Source organism: Nerophis lumbriciformis, linkage group LG25 (assembly GCF_033978685.3).
Source record: "Nerophis lumbriciformis linkage group LG25, RoL_Nlum_v2.1, whole genome shotgun sequence".
Classification (NCBI taxonomy): domain Eukaryota; kingdom Metazoa; phylum Chordata; class Actinopteri; order Syngnathiformes; family Syngnathidae; genus Nerophis; species Nerophis lumbriciformis.
Window position 1 is genome coordinate 39,514,044 of NC_084572.2, and position 17,882 is coordinate 39,531,925.

The 17,882-nt window shown below is 39.9% G+C and overlaps 1 protein-coding gene and 1 long non-coding RNA gene across 3 annotated transcripts in view; both read right to left on the bottom strand.

Annotated features, from left to right (window-relative positions):
• Positions 1–17,882, bottom strand: part of LOC133621930 (uncharacterized) — a 115,927-nt gene that overhangs the window by 35,011 nt on the left and 63,034 nt on the right. The gene's annotated exons all lie outside the window — the stretch shown is intronic.
• The window catches only part of ndst3 (N-deacetylase/N-sulfotransferase (heparan glucosaminyl) 3), a 93,024-nt gene that overhangs the window by 35,011 nt on the left and 40,131 nt on the right, over positions 1–17,882 (bottom strand). For both annotated transcript variants that reach the window (XM_061984391.1, XM_061984392.1), the window contains exon 6: positions 5,915–6,043. In XM_061984391.1, coding sequence (XP_061840375.1) covers positions 5,915–6,043 — 129 coding nt within the window. The remainder of the gene's footprint in view (positions 1–5,914; positions 6,044–17,882) is intronic.

Sequence of the window (17,882 nt, forward strand, 5' to 3'; positions counted from 1 at the left end):
CACACACACACACACACACACACACACACACACACACACACACACACACACACACACACACACACACACACACACACACGCAAGATAAACATGCAGTCAATATTAACATATTTATTTGTGTGTGCCTGGATTCTTAAGGGACACAAGATGGCGTGACCTGAACATTAAATCTCAATCTGTCTTCCTCCTCCGTCCCACTCTCTCTCTCTCTCTCTCTCTCTCTCTCTCTCTCTCTCTCTCTCTCTCTCTCTCTCTCTCTCTCCCTCCCCCTTTGCACCACCTGTCTGACCATCTATCCACCACGGACCATGTGGCCCTTTACTGGCTGTTTACTGGCCCTTAACTGGTTGCTGCAGAGCAGCATTGATTTCCCAGCTTGGGGCCCTAATATATATATATATATATATGTGTATATATATATATATATATTAGAGATGCGCGGTTTGCGGGCACAACCGCGGAGTCCGCGGATTATCCGCAGATCGGGCGGATGAAATTAAAAAAAATTAGATTTTAAATAGATTCAGGCGGGTGGCAGTTAAACCAATTGGTAAATATATATACATAGTTAAATGTTGTTACCCACATACGAAAAACGAGCAGGCACCTGCAGCATATGCCACAACAGAAGAAGAAAAGAAAAAAGAGATGGACACTTTTACGGAGCGGAGAAGGGACGCCTCGCCGGCGTCCGGGACCGAGGCCCCTTCCCCCGAGAGGGCCCCACCGGGAGCCGTAGCTGAGGCGATCCGCGAGAAGGGCCCGACGCACGTCCAGGGTCACCACCGCGCCCACCGCACCGACACCCCGCCTCGTCCGCCTTCGCCGCGGCCGGCGTCACGCGCAGCAGGTAAGCAGCTTACCTGCCCGCCACCCCTGTTGCCGGGGGCACGTAACAGGGGTCACTCCGCGCGCAGTGCACTCACGAAAGGGGTGGGGCTCACCCTGGTTGATATAGACAGCAGGACGGTGGCCATGGAAGTCGGAACCCACTAAGGAGTGTGTAACAACCCACCTGCCGAATCAACTAGCCCTGAAAATGGATGGCGCTGGAGCGTCGGGCACATACGCGGCTGTCGCCGGCAGCGAGACGCGCTTGGAGGTGCGCTCAGCGCAACTCCCATATGATTGCGCACTGGTGTGCGTCTGGCTCGTGACAGCGTGGCACGCGAATGTCTGCACTGCATTGGATCAGTCTCCTTTCTTTAACAGGCAAGAGCTTTATAACCTCACTAATGCCTTGCATCGTCTATATTAGATATATAACAATGGGCGGGTGCGGTGTTGATTAAATGTTACATCGGGTGGATGGCGGATGGTTGACGACTTTCTGATGCGGTTGCGGATGAAATAATTGCCTATCCGCGCATCTCTAATATATATATATATATATATATGTATATATATGTATATAAATATATGTATATATATGTATATAAATCTATATATATATATATATATATATATATATATATATATATATATATATATATATATATATCCATCCATCCATCCATTTTCTACCGCTTATTCCCTTTGGGGTCGCGGGGGGCACTGGAGCCTATCTCAGCTACAATCGGGCGGAAGGCGGTGTACACCCTGGACAAGTCGCCAACTCATCGCAGGGCCTATATATATATATATATATATATATATATATATATTAGGGCTGCAACAACTAATCGATTAAATCGATTAAAATCGATTATAAAAATAGTTGGCGATTAATTTAGTCATGGCACAAAAGGAAAGTCCTGAGGGATGAAAGCTTCACGCTTCACAAGACTATTGATTGCAAAGCACACACTCTAATGAAAGCTTTTGTCTCTGCAAATGGAACACCAGCTAGCAGGGAGGCAGGCAAGTGAATCATCAGTGGGGGGGGGGGGGGGGGGGAACTGTCATGTCAGGCTTGAATAGCTTTTGTGTTTAAAAAGCTTCCTTTATTAGCCGTGACAAGGTGTCATATGAGACGCAACACAGCCAGAACATGGACAAAAAGGCAATTAGCATATTTTTGTGTCCATAAGGCGCACTGCTGATGAGCAGGTCTCGTCATCATACAAACCACACGGCGGATTATAAGGCGCATTAAAGGGGTCATACTATTATCATTATTTTATCATCTCTACGGGGTTTTGTGGGCGGGTCTTATTTACGTGCCTCCACTTCGACAGCATCTTCTTTGTTGTTTTTAGCGCTTCCATAGCGAGTCTCCTGACAGATATAAGTTGGAATTGTACGCTACTATCGTCAATTCTAAAGACTATGAGTCACTACTTTTATCCTACACTTCAAACCCTGTGGCTTATAAAATGGTGTGGCTAATTCATGGATTTTTCTTCGCTGACAGCCATAATATAAATAGTTAAAAACAAAAAACTGTCAGGTTTGTCACTGACAGTTCAGTTAGGTTTTGCTTTTTCCTGTCTTTGTTTCCTGTCAGCGCTCTTATTTTGGTTATTTCCTGATTATCTCCCTGAGTGCTGTCGGAGGCAGATACTTACATATATCCGTATTTAAGTGTTACTTCTTTATTTTCATAATCATATTACAAAACAGCTGACTTTGGAATGTAAGGAGGAGAGATACTCCGTTTCCTTATCTGTTCCTGTGTCCAGCTGAGGAGGACAATGGGCATGTGTTTGGGCGAGAAAGAGAGACAAGACAACGAGGGTGGGAGGGAGAGACACTTTATAGAAGAGAAGGTTTCCATATTTGGTTATTTCCTGATTATCTCCCTGAGTGCTGTCGGAGGCAGATACTTACATATATCCGTATTTAAGTGTTACTTCTTTATTTTCATAATCATATTACAAAACAGCTGACTTTGGAATGTAAGGAGGAGAGATACTCATTTTCCTTATCTGTTCCTGTGTCCAGCTGAGGAGGACAATGGGCATGTGTTTGGGCTGGAAAGAGAGACAAGACAACGAGGGTGGGAGGGAGAGACACTTTATAGAAGAGAAGGTTTCCATATTTTAGATCAGACCATCTTAGCTGCGCGATTGAATGTTCTATGCTGGACTGGTCTCATTATATTTCCAAAGCTTTGGAGATACAATTACAAAATAGCTATTCTGTCTCTGGTGGTTCTTCTACTCAGCTGTACTGTCATAAAGAGCTTGGGAGCGACCAGCCGCTTGAATTCCCTGGGAGGAACAACTGGTCCAAACGCAACAGTGCTTTGTCCCCTCAGCTGTGGCTGATTGGCACCTGGCCACACCTGCTGTCAATCAGCCAGCTGCTTTTTGAACCTGCCTTCCCCTCCAGTCACTGCTGGATTATTGTCACTACTACCTGCCATAATACTGTAGCTCTGTCTACTTTTGTTCACTCTGCTCATGTCATAGTTCCTTCGTGTCACAGTAAGTGTTTTTGTTTCTTGTCCACAGTTAGCCTTTGTGCTATTTTAGTTCATAGCCAAGTTGTTCTCCGCCTTGTGCGCGCCTTTTGTTTGTTTTTTTGCTATAGTGTTAAATTAAATCAAGTTTTCCTGGACAAAGCCTGCCATCTCTGCATCTTGGGGTTCGTCACCAACATACTCTGACAAAAACCAAGCAAACACACTGGAAAGGTGTGTTATTATTTGTGCTATTATGTTTAGGACAAGTTTGCTCACTGCAGAGTCAGAATCACAATAGTTTTTATTGCCATTGTTTGAGAACGGGTTCACAAACTAGGACTTTTTCTTGGTTGCAATCGTGCAGGTGGCTGCAGTGTCCTTCCATTTGTTGCTTTCAACCAGAAGTAGAAGTGCCGTTCCATCTACTAGTTTCTACTCGTATGGATTCTTCATTCATCACTCCAAGCAACGTTTCCAAGTTTTACAATACAACTAAAACTGTTTATACTTACTAAATGGTCCCATGTGTGATGTCTGTAGGAGTGTGTTCATGCATACTTGAAAGTGCTATTGTAATAGTGTTGTTAGCATTAGCTAATATGCTAACGTGTCTGTGTCAGTATTATTAACTTACAATGGCATTATTTTTGTATTGTTTCACTTTCACAAATTCCTCAGTAAATTCAGCAAAACGTCAGCGTGGAGTTATTGAGTCTGTTTAGCTGATTGGAGAGCTAGCTTATGCAGCTAATGGCTCCATGACCATGACTTCTGTTTTGTTTGATCAGCCGTTTTACTGCCGTGTTACAGACACTGTTTAGAAACAATTAAGGTATGTAAATAAACATTTATTAAATATTTATGTGAAAATAACTTATTTCACAATGTATATATCTGCAACACATTTAGCTGAAGTGCAGCAATTTAGTGGTCAAGTGGTCAAGAAGCTTGTGGATGGCTACCAAAAGCGCCTTATTGCAGGTCAACTTGTAAGCAAATATTAACATTGCTGTATGTATACTTTTCACCCTCACATTTTCAGTAGAGCCATAATAAATTCATAAAAGAAGCAAACTTCATGAATGTTTTTTGTGACCAACAAGTATGTGCTCCAATCACTACATCACAAAAATTGATTATTAGATGGCTTCTAGATGCTGCTATTCACGCACTGTAAGACTGGTCTCCTAAAGCTTTGGTAAAACTTGATAATATTCCTATTCTGTCTTGATGGTCCTTCTTACTCAACATATACGTCATCCATTCATAAAAGAAGCAAACTTCATGAATGTTTTTTGTGACCAACAAGTATGTGCTCCAATCACTACATCACAAAAAAATAAGAGAAATGATTGGAAACGTAAGACTGCATGTGTTGCTGAACATTACAACTTCATGCATGTGTTGCTGAACATTACAACTTCATGCATGTGTTGGTGAACATTACAACTTCATGCATGTGTTGGTGAACATTACAACTTCATGCATGTGTTGGTGAACATTACAACTTCATGCATGTGTTGCTGAACATTACAACTTCATGCATGTGTTGGTGAACATTACAACTTCATGCATGTGTTGCTGAACATTACAACTTCATGCATGTGTTGGTGAACATTACAACTTCATGCATGTGTTGGTGAACATTACAACTTCATGCATGTGTTGCTGAACATTACAACTTCATGCATGTGTTGCTGAACATTACAACTTCATGCATGTGTTGCTGAACATTACAACTTCATGCATGTGTTGCTGAACATTACAACTTCATGCATGTGTTGGTGAACATTACAACTTCATGCATGTGTTGCTGAACATTACAACTTCATGCATGTGTTGGTGAACATTACAACTTCATGCATGTGTTGCTGAACATTACAACTTCATGCATGTGTTGGTGAACATTACAACTTCATGCATGTGTTGCTGAACATTACAACTTCATGCATGTGTTGCTGAACATTACAACTTCATGCATGTGTTGGTGAACATTACAACTTCATGCATGTGTTGCTGAACATTACAACTTCATGCATGTGTTGGTGAACATTACAACTTCATGCATGTGTTGCTGAACATTACAACTTCATGCATGTGTTGGTGAACATTACAACTTCATCATGCACTTCAAGTCACAGCAGAAGTAAAGTCACACACACACAGCCGTGCTATGTGTGTGTGTGTGTGTGTGTGTGTGTGTGTGTGTGTGTGTGTGTGTGTGTGTGTGTGTGTGTGTGTGTGTGCGTGTGTGCGTGTGTGTGACCCCCCTGCGGTGAGAGCTAATTTAAAGTGTAAAGATATTCACAGTGAGATGTTGTTGGTGACAAGAAGAAGGCAAAAAGATACGCACAAAGCAAACATGAAAATAAATGAGACAGACAACACGCGGAAGAAGAAGCCGGAAAGATTCTTGATGCCTTTTTAACAAACCTTCTTGTTGCTGTGTGTGTGTGTGTGTGTGTGTGTGTGTGTGTGTGTGTGTGTGTGTGTGTGTGTGTGTGTGTGTGTGTGTGTGTGTGTGTGTGTGTGTGTGTGTGTGTGTGTGTGTGTGTGTGTGTGACTCACAGGGTTGAGCAGCACGGTGAGGAAGAGCTCTCCTCCTCGGATGCTTCTGTCGAGTTCTTTAGGCCCGCCAGGATACTCCTTGTAGTAGATGGTGTGAGTGAACAGTCCACACGTCTGACGAGGCAACACCTGCAGTACACAAACACATACGTGTCACACAAAGACACACAAAGACACACAGAAAGGTGTCACATGTATACAACATGATACATCACACATGCATGCATACAACAAGCAAATATCATCATTTTAGTCTTACTGAGATTCCAAGATACTGTTTTTGTCAAAGCATCTTTTGAATGTGTTCATTTCTTCTCTTATTGTTTGTATTATCTTCTGTGTGTTCTCTCCTGAACAAAACACTGTTGTATCATCTGCAAATACAACTAACTTGAAGTCCTTTGTAACTTTCCAAATGTCATTGATATAGAGCTTGAACAGTTTTGGTCCTAGGATTGATCCCTGAGGTCCACCACAGGATATATTAAGTGTAGTAGATGTGTGTTCTCCTATCTTCACGTATTGTTTCCTGTTGGTTAAGTAGCTTCTAATCCAGTTTAAGACCAACATGTGGACACGATACTGAGTTAGATGAGCCTGCCCATGTTTATAGTATACCCACCCAAAAAAGGAGGCTTTGCTACATATCTTAAAAGGAAACTGCTCTTAAAGGGGAACATTATCAGCAGACCTATGTAAGCGTCAATATATACCTTGATGTTGCAGAAAAAAGACCATATATTTTTTTAACCGATTTCCGAACTCTAAATGGGTGAATTTTGGCAAATTAAACGCCTTTCTCGGAGCGATGACGTCACATCGGGAAGCAATTCGCCATTTTCTCAAACACCGAGTCAAATCGGCTCTGTTATTTTCCGTGTTTTCGACTGTTTTCCGTACCTTGGAGACATCATGCCTCGTCGGTGTGTTGTCGGAGGGTGTAACAACACCAACAGGGACGGATTCAAGTTGCACCAGTGGCCCAAAGATGCCAAAGTGGCAAGAAATTGGACGTTTGTTCCGCACACTTTACCCACGAAAGCTATGCTACGACAGAGATGGCAAGAATGTGTGGATATCCTGCGACACTCAAAGCAGATGCATTTCCAACCATAAAGTCAAAGAAATCTGCCGCCAGACCCCCATTGAATCTGCCGGAGTGTGTGAGCAATTCAGGGACAAAGACCTCGCTAGCACGGCAAGCAATGGCGGCAGTTTGTTCCCGCAGACGAGCGAGCTAAATCCCCTATCGACCCTAGCTTCCCTGGCCTGCTGACATCAACTCCAAAACTGGACGGATCAGCTTTCAGAAAAAGAGCGTGGATGAGGGTATGTCTACAGAATATATTAATTGATGAAAATTGGGCTGTCTGCACTCTCAAAGTGCATGCTGTTGCCAAATGTATTTCATATGCTGTAAACCTAGTTCATAGTTGTTAGTTTCCTTTAATGCCAAACAAACACATACCAATCGTTGGTTAGAAGGCGATCGCCGAATTCGTCCTCGCTTTCTCCCGTGTCGCTGGCTGTCGTGTCGTTTTCCTCAGTTTGGCTTGCATACGGTTCAAAGCGATATGGCTCAATAGCTTCAGTTTCTTCTTCAATTTGGTTTTCGCTACCTGCCTCCACACTACAACCATCCGTTTCAATACATGCGTTGAATCGCTTAAGCCGCTGAAATCCGAGTCTGAATCCGAGCTAATGTCGCTATAGCTTGCTGTTCTTTCCGCCATGTTTGTTTGTGTTGGCATCACTATGTGACGTCACAGGAAAATGGACGGGTGTATATAACGATGGTTAAAATCAGGCACTTTGAAGCTTTTTTTAGGGATATTGCGTGATGGGTAAAATTTTTAAAAAACTTTGAAAAATATAATAAGCCACTGGGAACTGATTTTTAATGGTTTTAACCATTCTGAAATTGTGATAATGTTCCCCTTTAAAAAAAAAAGAAGTGCCTATCGTTCACAATCATTATGAAAGACATGACGACGGACGTATCTTTTTTTTTTAAATTCTATCTCGTAAACAAACGTTGTCAGGTTCAAACACTGATGACATCTATTAAACAAGACAAGAGGCAAAGAATTAAACAGAGACAGAATTCAATTTGGTACTCAATATATTGAGGAGAGTGGCCTTTACACTGTACCCTTGTACAGTATCTCAGCACGCTCTGCCAAAAGATTGAATGCCTCCTTCTTTTATTTTGGACCCTCCCTGACCACATGGCCACGGCTGTTTCCAAAGGTCAAAGGTCGCAAAAAGTTCACAGATAAGATCAGTTCAAAAAGAGGTCCATAAAATAGTTCAAAAATAGTTCGTAAAATACTTCAAAAAGAGTTCGTCTGAAAATGTGTGGCGCATTATGAAGCCTAAAATAGCACAACGGACTGTTGAACAACTTAAGCTGTACATCAAGCAAGAATGGGAAAGAATTCCACCTGAGAAGCTTCAAAAATGTGTCTCCTCAGTTCCCAAACCTTTACTGAGTGTTGTTAAAAGGAAAGGCCATGTAACACAGTGGTGAACATGCCCTTTCCCAACTACTTTGGCATGTGTTGCAGCCATGAAGTTCTAACTTAATTATTATTTGCAAAAAAAAATAAAGTTTATGAGTTTGAACATCAAATATGTTGTCTTTGTAGTGCATTCAATTGAATATGGCTTGAAAAGGATTTGCAAATCATTCCGTTTATATTTACATCTAACACAATTTCCCAACTCATATGGAAACGGGATTTGTATATATATATATATATATATATATATATATATATATATATATATATACATATATATATACACATACATGTATATATACATATATGTGTGTATGTATGTATATATATATATATATATATATATATATATATATATATATGTCATGACTTGATCTTGGGTGTTTGCTTTTCCGGGATGCAACGGAAAGTTGGCACGGGCGAGACGGGAATGAAGGTACATGATTTATTTATATTTATCAAAAAAAAGGAATAAACAAAAAGCGCGCACAGAGGTGGAGAATAAACTATGAAACCAAAAGACTATAGCAAAAAAGTACAAACAAAAAACAGGCACAATGGCGGAGAACAAACTATGAAACCAAAAAGACTATAAACATGGAACAAAAACTTACTTGGCTTGGACAGAAATAGTTGCTTGAGGAATTGACATGGAAAGAAGTATCAGGCATGGACAGAGCATAAATGTGGTGAGGTCGTCAGAAAGACAAACTGAAAAACACTGAACTTAAATACTACAGACATGATTAACGAAAACAGGTGCGTGACTCAAGACATGAAACAGGTGCGTGACGTGACAGGTGAAAGCTAATGGGTTGCTATGGTGACAATCAAGAGTGCACAATGAGTCCAAATGTGGAACAGGTGAAACTAATGGGGTAATCATGGAAACAAGACAAGGGAGTGAAAAGCCAGAAACTAAACAAAACATGACTTAAAACAAAACATGATTACACAGACATGACAATATATATATATATATATATATATATATATATATATACACACAGAAATGCATGTGATGAGGTGGTGACTTGTCCAGGGTGTACCCTGCCTACCGCCCGATTGTAGCTGAGATAGGCTCCAGCACCCCCGCGACCCCGTAAGAGACAAGCGGTAGAAAATGTATGTATATGTCTACATATATATGTATATGAAAGTGTTAGTACAATGTGTAAGAGTCATAATCTTTATAAATCTTTCCTCCCATTGACCTCCAAGATGTTTGCCAAACACTGAGCTGTTGGAACATTTGCTGGCCAGCCTCTCGCACATTTTGCTGACAAATTGCCAGCCTCGGCGACAAGAAATATGTCAGGCAGATATTTGTCAGCTGAGAAATGATTCCTCCAACAGCAGAAAGAGCAGACTAAACAATGTCAGCAGATTTCTCCACAACAGGTCAGGAATATTCTGACCAGTCATGTCTCACCGCAGAATGAAAGCAGTGGTGTGTCCACTTGGGAAAGGATTCATTTGGCCCCATTCCTGGAGGGGGGGGCCTCACCATTGTGCAATGCGGTCTGCTGAAAATGATGGAAAGCGCCACTGACAAAGTTGGAATTGCCACATTGTAAGATATTCAACAGTCTACTGCCATCTGGTGGGAATAAAATGTGTTTTTTAAATTGTTTTATGCATACTAAAAAACTAGCTGTATGTGTGTTATTGTTTATGCTCAACAAGTTTGCTCACTGCAGGTGCTGCATTGCCCTTCCGTTTAGACAGAGCTTTCAACCGGAAGCACAAGTGCCATTCAGTCTTCTAGCCGTTTCTACTCGTATGGATTCTTCCTTCATCACTCCAAGCAACATTTGTAAGTTTTACAATATAACTAAACCAATTCTTACTTACTAAAGCGTCCCATGTGTGATGTCACTGCCGTGTTGCAGACACTGTTTGGAAACAATTAAGGTATGCAAATAAAAATTTGCCAAACCTTCCCGTGTAAATAAGTCATTTCACAACATATACAGGTAAAAGCCAGTAAATTAGAATATTTTGAAAAACTTGATTTATTTCAGAAATTGCATTCAAAAGGTTTAACTTGTACATTATATTTATTCATTGCACACAGACTGATGCATTCAAATGTTTATTTCATTTAATTTTGATGATTTGAAGTGGCAACAAATGAAAATCCAAAATTCCGTGTGTCACAAAATTAGAATATTACTTAAGGCTAATACAAAAAAGGGATTTTTAGAAATGTTGGCCAACTGAAAAGTATGAAAATGAAAAATATGAGCATGTACAATACTCAATACTTGGTTGGAGCTCCTTTTGCCTCAATTACTGCGTTAATGCGGCGTGGCATGGAGTCCATGAGTTTCTGTTATGAGAGCCCAGGTTGCTCTGATAGTGGCCTTCAACTCTTCTGCGTTTTTGGGTCTGGCATTCTGCATCTTCCTTTTCACAATACCCCACAGATTTTCTATGGGGCTAAGGTCAGGGGAGTTGACGGGCCAATTTAGAACAGAAATACCATGGTCCGTAAACCAGGCACGGGTTGATTTTGCGCTGTGTGCAGGCGCCAAGTCCTGTTGGAACTTGAAATCTCCATCTCCATAGAGCAGGTCAGCAGCAGGAAGCATGAAGTGCTCTAAAACTTGCTGGTAGACGGCTGCGTTGACCCTGGATCTCAGGAAACAGAGTGGACCGACACCAGCAGATGACATGGCACCCCAAACCATCACTGATGGTGGAAACTTTACACTAGACTTCAGGCAACGTGGATCCTGTGCCTCTCCTGTCTTCCTCCAGACTCTGGGACCTCGATTTCCAAAGGAAATGCAAAATTTGCATGGTTGGGTGATGGTTTGGGGTGCCAGGTCATCTGCTGGTGTCGGTCCACTCTGTTTCCTGAGATCCAGGGTCAACGCAGCCGTCTACCAGCAAGTTTTAGAGCACTTCATGCTTCCTGCTGCTGACCTGCTCTATGGAGATGGAGATTTCAAGTTCCAACAGGACTTGGCGCAAAATCTACCCGTGCCTGGTTTACGGACCATGGTATTTCTGTTCTAAATTGGCCCGTCAACTCCCCTGACCTTAGCCCCATAGAAAATCTGTGGGGTATTGTGAAAAGGAAGATGCAGAATGCCAGACCCAAAAACGCAGAAGAGTTGAAGGCCACTATCAGAGCAACCTGGGCTCTCATAACACCTGAGCAGTGCCAGAAACTCATCGACTCCATGCCACGCAGTAATTGAGGCAAAAGGAGCTCCAACCAAGTATTGAGTATTGTACATGCTCATATTTTTCATTTTCATACTTTTCAGTTGGCCAACATTTCTAAAAATCCCTTTTTTGTATTAGCCTTAAGTAATATTCTAATTTTGTGACACACGGAATTTTGGATTTTCATTTGTTGCCACTTCAAATCATCAAAATTAAATGAAATAAACATTTGAATGCATCAGTCTGTGTGCAATGAATAAATATAATGTACAAGTTACACCTTTTGAATGCAATTTCTGAAATAAATCAAGTTTTTCAAAATATTCTAATTTACTGGCTTTTACCTGTATATCTGGGGCTTACAGTCTGATGAATGGAAACATATTTGTTTCTTAGAACATTTCATGGGTGCGGCTTATATAGCGGTGTTTATAGTCCAGAAAATACGGTACTAATTAAATCAAGCATATGCCTTGTTTTTAATTAATACTTAGGCCCACTACGCTACTTAAAAGGTGGTCATTATGGTGGTGCTTAGAGAGCAAAGACTTTCCTGTGGTGCTACTTTTGTTTGAGAACCACTGCTTTAGAGCTTGATCAAGTGCAGAATATTAATGTCCTGTTTCAAATTCCAATGAATAAAATAAAATAAATAACAATAATAATAATAATAATAATAATAAAAATACTTTTGTTTGACAACCACTGCTTTAGAGCTTGATCAAGTGCAGAATATTAATGTCCTGTTTCAAATTCCAATGAATAAAATAAAATAAATAACAATAATAATAATAATAATAATAATAAAAATACTTTTGTTTGACAACCACTGCTTTAGAGCTTGATCAAGTGCAGAATATTAATGTCCTGTTTCAAATTCCAATGAATAAAATAAAATAAATAACAATAATAATAATAATAATAATAATAATAATAAAAATACTTTTGTTTGACAACCACTGCTTTAGAGTTTGATCAAGTGCAGAATATTAATGTCTTGTTTCAAATTCCAATGAATAAAATAAAATAAATAACAATAATAATAATAATAATAATAATAATAATAATAATAATAATAATAATAATAAAAATACTTTTGTTTGACAACCACTGCTTTAGAGTTTGATCAAGTGCAGAATATTAATGTCTTGTTTCAAATTCCAATGAATAAAATAAAATAAATAATAATAATAATAATAATAATAATAATAATAATAATAAAAATACTTTTGTTTGACAACCACTGCTTTAGAGTTTGATCAAGTGCAGAATATTAATGTCCTGTTTCAAATTCCAATGAATAAAATATGCTTAATCTTGCTTTTCATTGGACAGCCACAGAAATAAAATGTGTCAATTAAAGAGACTATTATTAGTTTGTAGTTCTTGTGCAGCGCTGAGAGTAAAGGTTGGAAGTGACCATATTGGGATAGCAGTAAAACACACACACACACACACACACACACACACACACACACACACACACACACACACACACACACACACACACACACACACACACACGCACACACACACACACGTGCGCGTCACAGAGGGGTGTTGGGATGGAGGACAGGAAATAAGAGATGGGAGGCCACCACAGCTTCAGACACTCAGCACTATTTCACCAAAGCAATTATCCACAGAGCTATAGCTCAAACTGATGTAGTACATTTTAAAAAAGAGGGTGCACAAACACACACACACACACACACACACACACACACACACACACACACACACACACACAGTCCCTCCCGTATCTCAGCCTGATTTGTTCTGATACCGCCGGTCCAGTGGGCGTCTCTCAATCTGCTTCCAGACACGCGAAGAGCAATTTTACAAGCTTAAGATGACTTCCTGTCCTCCTCTGAGCTATCAAAGATGGAGTGAGAGGCGGAGGAGATTGATGGAGAAAAAGCGGAGAAACATAAGCAAAATGGGAGGAGCGTATGTAATGGAGACAAATAATGCTACAAACCCCGTTTCCATATGAGTTGGGAAATTGTGTTAGATGTAAATATAAACGGAATACAATGATTTGCAAATCCTTTTCAAGCCATATTCAGTTGAATATGCTACAAAGACAACATATTTGATGTTCAAACTCATAAACTTTATTTTTTTTTTGCAAATAATTAAGTTAGAATTTGATGGCAGCAACACGTGACAAAGAAGTTGGGAAAGGTGGCAATAAATACTGATAAAGTTGAGGAATGCTCATCAAACACTTATTTGGAACATCCCACAGGTGTGCAGGCTAATTGGGAACAGGTGGGTGCCATGATTGGGTATAAAAACAGCTTCCCAAAAAATGCTCGGTCTTTCACAAGAAAGGATGGGGCGAGGTACACCCCTTTGTCCACAACTGCGTGAGCAAATAGTCAAACAGTTTAAGAACAACATTTCTCAAAGTGACATTGCAAGAAATGTAGGGATTTCAACATCTACGCTCCATAATATCATCAAAAGGTTGAGAGAATGTGGAGAAATCACTCCACGTAAGCGGCATGGCCGGAAACCAACATTGAATGACCGTGACCTTCCATCCCTCAGACGGCACTGTATCAAAAACCCACATCAATCTCTGAAGGATATCACCACATGGGCTCAGGAACACTTCAGAAAACCACTGTCACTAAATACAGTTGGTCGCTACATCTGTAAGTGCAAGTTAAAGCTCTACTATGCAAAGCGAAAACCGTTTATCAACAACACCCAGAAACGCCGCCGGCTTCTCTGGGCCTGAGCTCATCTAAGATGGACTCATGCAAAGTGGAAAAGTGTTCTGTGGTCTGACGAGTCCACATTTCAAATTGTTTTTGGAATCATCCGGACCAAAGGGGAAGCGAACCATCCAGACTGTTATCGACACAAAGTGTAAAAGGCAGCATGTGTGATGGTATGGGGGTGTATTAGTGGCCAAGACATGGGTAACTTACACATCTGTGAAGGCACCATTAATGCTGAAAGGTACATACAGCTTTTGGAACAACATATGCTGCCATCTAAGCGCCGTCTTTTTCAAGGACGCCCCTGCTTATTTCAGCAAGACAATGCCAAGCCACATTCAGCACGTGTTACAACAGCGTGGCTTCGTAAAAAAAGAGTGCGGGTACTTTCCTGGCCCGCCTGCAGTCCAGACCTGTCTCCCATCGAAAATGTGTGGCGCATTATGAAGCGTAAAATACGACAGCAAAGACCCCGGACTGTTGAACGACTGAAGCTCTACATAAAACAAGAATGGGAAAGAATTCCACTTTCAAAGCTTCAACAATTAGTTTCCTCAGTTCCCAATCGTTTACTGAGTGTTGTTAAAAGGAAAGGCCATGTAACACAGTGGTGAACATGCCCTTTCCCAACTATTTTGGCACGTGTTGCAGCCATGAAATTCTAACTTAATTATTTGCAAAAAAAAAATAAAGTTTATGAGTTTGAACATCAAATATGTTGTCTTTGTAGCATATTCAACTGAATATGGCTTGAAAAGGATTTGCAAATCATTGTATTCCGTTTATATTTACATCTAACACAATTTCCCAACTCATATGGAAACGGGGTTTGTACAAGTTGTGCTCTTTTACAACTGAAATATGCCAACATTTGCTGAAAGGAGCAAGACAACTAAAGAGTAGAACTCCTACAAGAAATAATAAATAATAATAGTTTTTTATTAGCAGCGCACTTTTCATTGAACTACATCTTGAAGTGCAAACCGATATTTCAAACAATAATAAAAACAGATCAAATACTGAGATAAGATAAGATAAGTTAGTGAAGCATAAGACACACAACACATGCAAAATTCTAACAATTTATTTCAGTTGTTCATAATAATTGAAAGATTTTAGTGTGTCTAAGTACTTTCTGAGGACAATAAATACAAATAAATCAATGCATTTAGAAATGTAATAATAGAACAAGCAATAACAAGTAGAATTGATCATAATCAGATCAGTTTTAAACGTTCCAAGAAAAAAAAAAGAGATATTAAAAACAATTTATATTCAATAACACACATCAAAGAATCGAAAATTGGTACCGTTGAGTACCGGGCCCAGCGAAGCATTTCTGGGTGTTGTTGATAAATGGCTTTGGCTTTGCATAGTAGAGTTTTAACTTGCACTTACAGATGTAGCGACCAACTGTAGTTACTGACAGTGGTTTTCTGAAGTGTTCCTGAGCCCATGTGGTGATATCCTTTACACACTGATGTGGCTTTTTGACGCAGTACCGCCTGAGGGCTCCAAGGTGCGCAATATCATGGCTTACGTGCAGTGATTTCTCCACATTCTCTCAACCTTTTGATGATATTACGGACACTTTGAACTCCGCGGCTTGTAAAATGGTGCGGCTCATTTATAGATTTTTCTTTGCTAACGGCCATAATGTTTTGTAGTCAACAAATAGTTTTCATGTAACACCGACAAAGACACTGAAATGCTTTGTTATTGTTTGTGCTATGGCGCCACCTTTTGGACGAGTTCGCTTACTGCAGGTGCTGCGGGTAGAAAATGCACTTCCTCTTTTGTGCCTTGAACCGGAAGTATAACCGTCCACAGCGTTCCTGCTCGAAAGGATTCTTCATTCATCACTCTGAACAACGTTTGTAAGTTTTACAATGTAACTAAAACAATTCATATTTACCAAACCATCCCATGTGTGATGTCTTTAAGAGTGTTTTCATGCACATTTGTACATGTAATCAAGCTAGCGAATATGCTAACACGTTTACCAGCGTGCTTGTTAGTAGTATCGATTTATAATGACATTCTTTTTGTATTGTTTCAGTTTGGTAAATTCACCAAAACGTCAGCGTGGAGTTATTGAGTCTGTTTAGCTGATTGGAGAGCTAGCTTGCGCAGCTAGTGGGTCCATGACCATGACTTCTGTTTTGTTTGATGAGCCGTTTTACTGCCGGGTTACAAACACTGTTTGGAAACAATTAAGGTATGTAAATAAACATTTATAAAATGTATTTGATAACTGCTGCTTATAGTGCGGTGTGGCTAATAAATATTGATGTATTCTAAAATGTAGCTTAAATACTGTTGTGCTCCATATAAAGTACAGTGTCTATAAGGAAGTACAGTGTATACAACCAACATATTCAACAGCATTTTGGTTTGAAATATTTGGCTGCCCAAAATAAGTCCTTGCTTTATGCAATGTTTAATTTTGACAAATCACAAAAGTGAACACACCTTTAAAAATGGAGGAGTTATGCCGATGTCGTCTATTCTGTTTATATTCCATTTTAATTGTAATATCATGATCTAATTGAATGATTGACTATTTGGAACATGTCATTTTATTTTAAAATATATAAAAGCAGGTCTTATCTTTGGATCAATGTATTGTCTAAGTGACATCTTTGCTGGCCTTAATGATAAACAAATATGTGTGTGCAGTGCTTGGTGGTTGTCATGGTGATGTGTGAGTGCTGCACGCATCATAAACATGTCAGCTGGCTTGAATGAAGTGTTGACTTCTCACAATGCAATCATGACGACGAGTCATTTGGCTGTCAAATGCTCTTTGCTGCAAAAGGTGGCAATTGTGCACTTTGACAAAGAGAAGTGAAGCAAGGAGGAGGAGCTGCACATTTGTTGGAATGACTAAACCTTCAAATGTCTTTTCCGCCGGCAAACTGTTTTATAGGTTGGTGGTGTTCCATCTTATTTCCTTCACATCTTCTCTGCGTTTCCACAAACGTAGTTCAATGACTAACAAAAAGATGTTTGAATACATGTCATTAATCACTTGCATGACTTCAAATATCTGGCATGTGCAGTTGAGATGTTTCATGAGACTGGAGTGCATGTGCCTTTAAAAGGCGGTGCCTGTTGCCAGAGGTGGGACCAAGTCATTGTTTTGCAAGTCACAAGTAAGTCTCAAGTCTTTGCCCTCAAGTCCGAGTCAAGTCCCGAGTCAAGACAGGCAAGCCCCGAGTCAAGTCCAAAGTCAAGACTGGAAAGTCTCAAGTCAAGTCCTAAGTCCTGCATTTTGAGTTTCGAGTCCTTTCAAGTCCTTTCAACCACAGACTAATATATTAACACAGATTGTGTATGCTTTTCAAACGCTGTATTTATTTATTAAAACAAGTGCATTTGAAATTGCAGGAAAGAAAATTGTGCTGACATTGCACTTTATAATAGCACTATTAACCAGTCATTTTAAACATTAACTCATTCCTTTACAGAACAAACACATTGAAAAATAAAGTGCAAATGTACTTATTTGTACAAAAGTGTTAACATTGAAAAAAC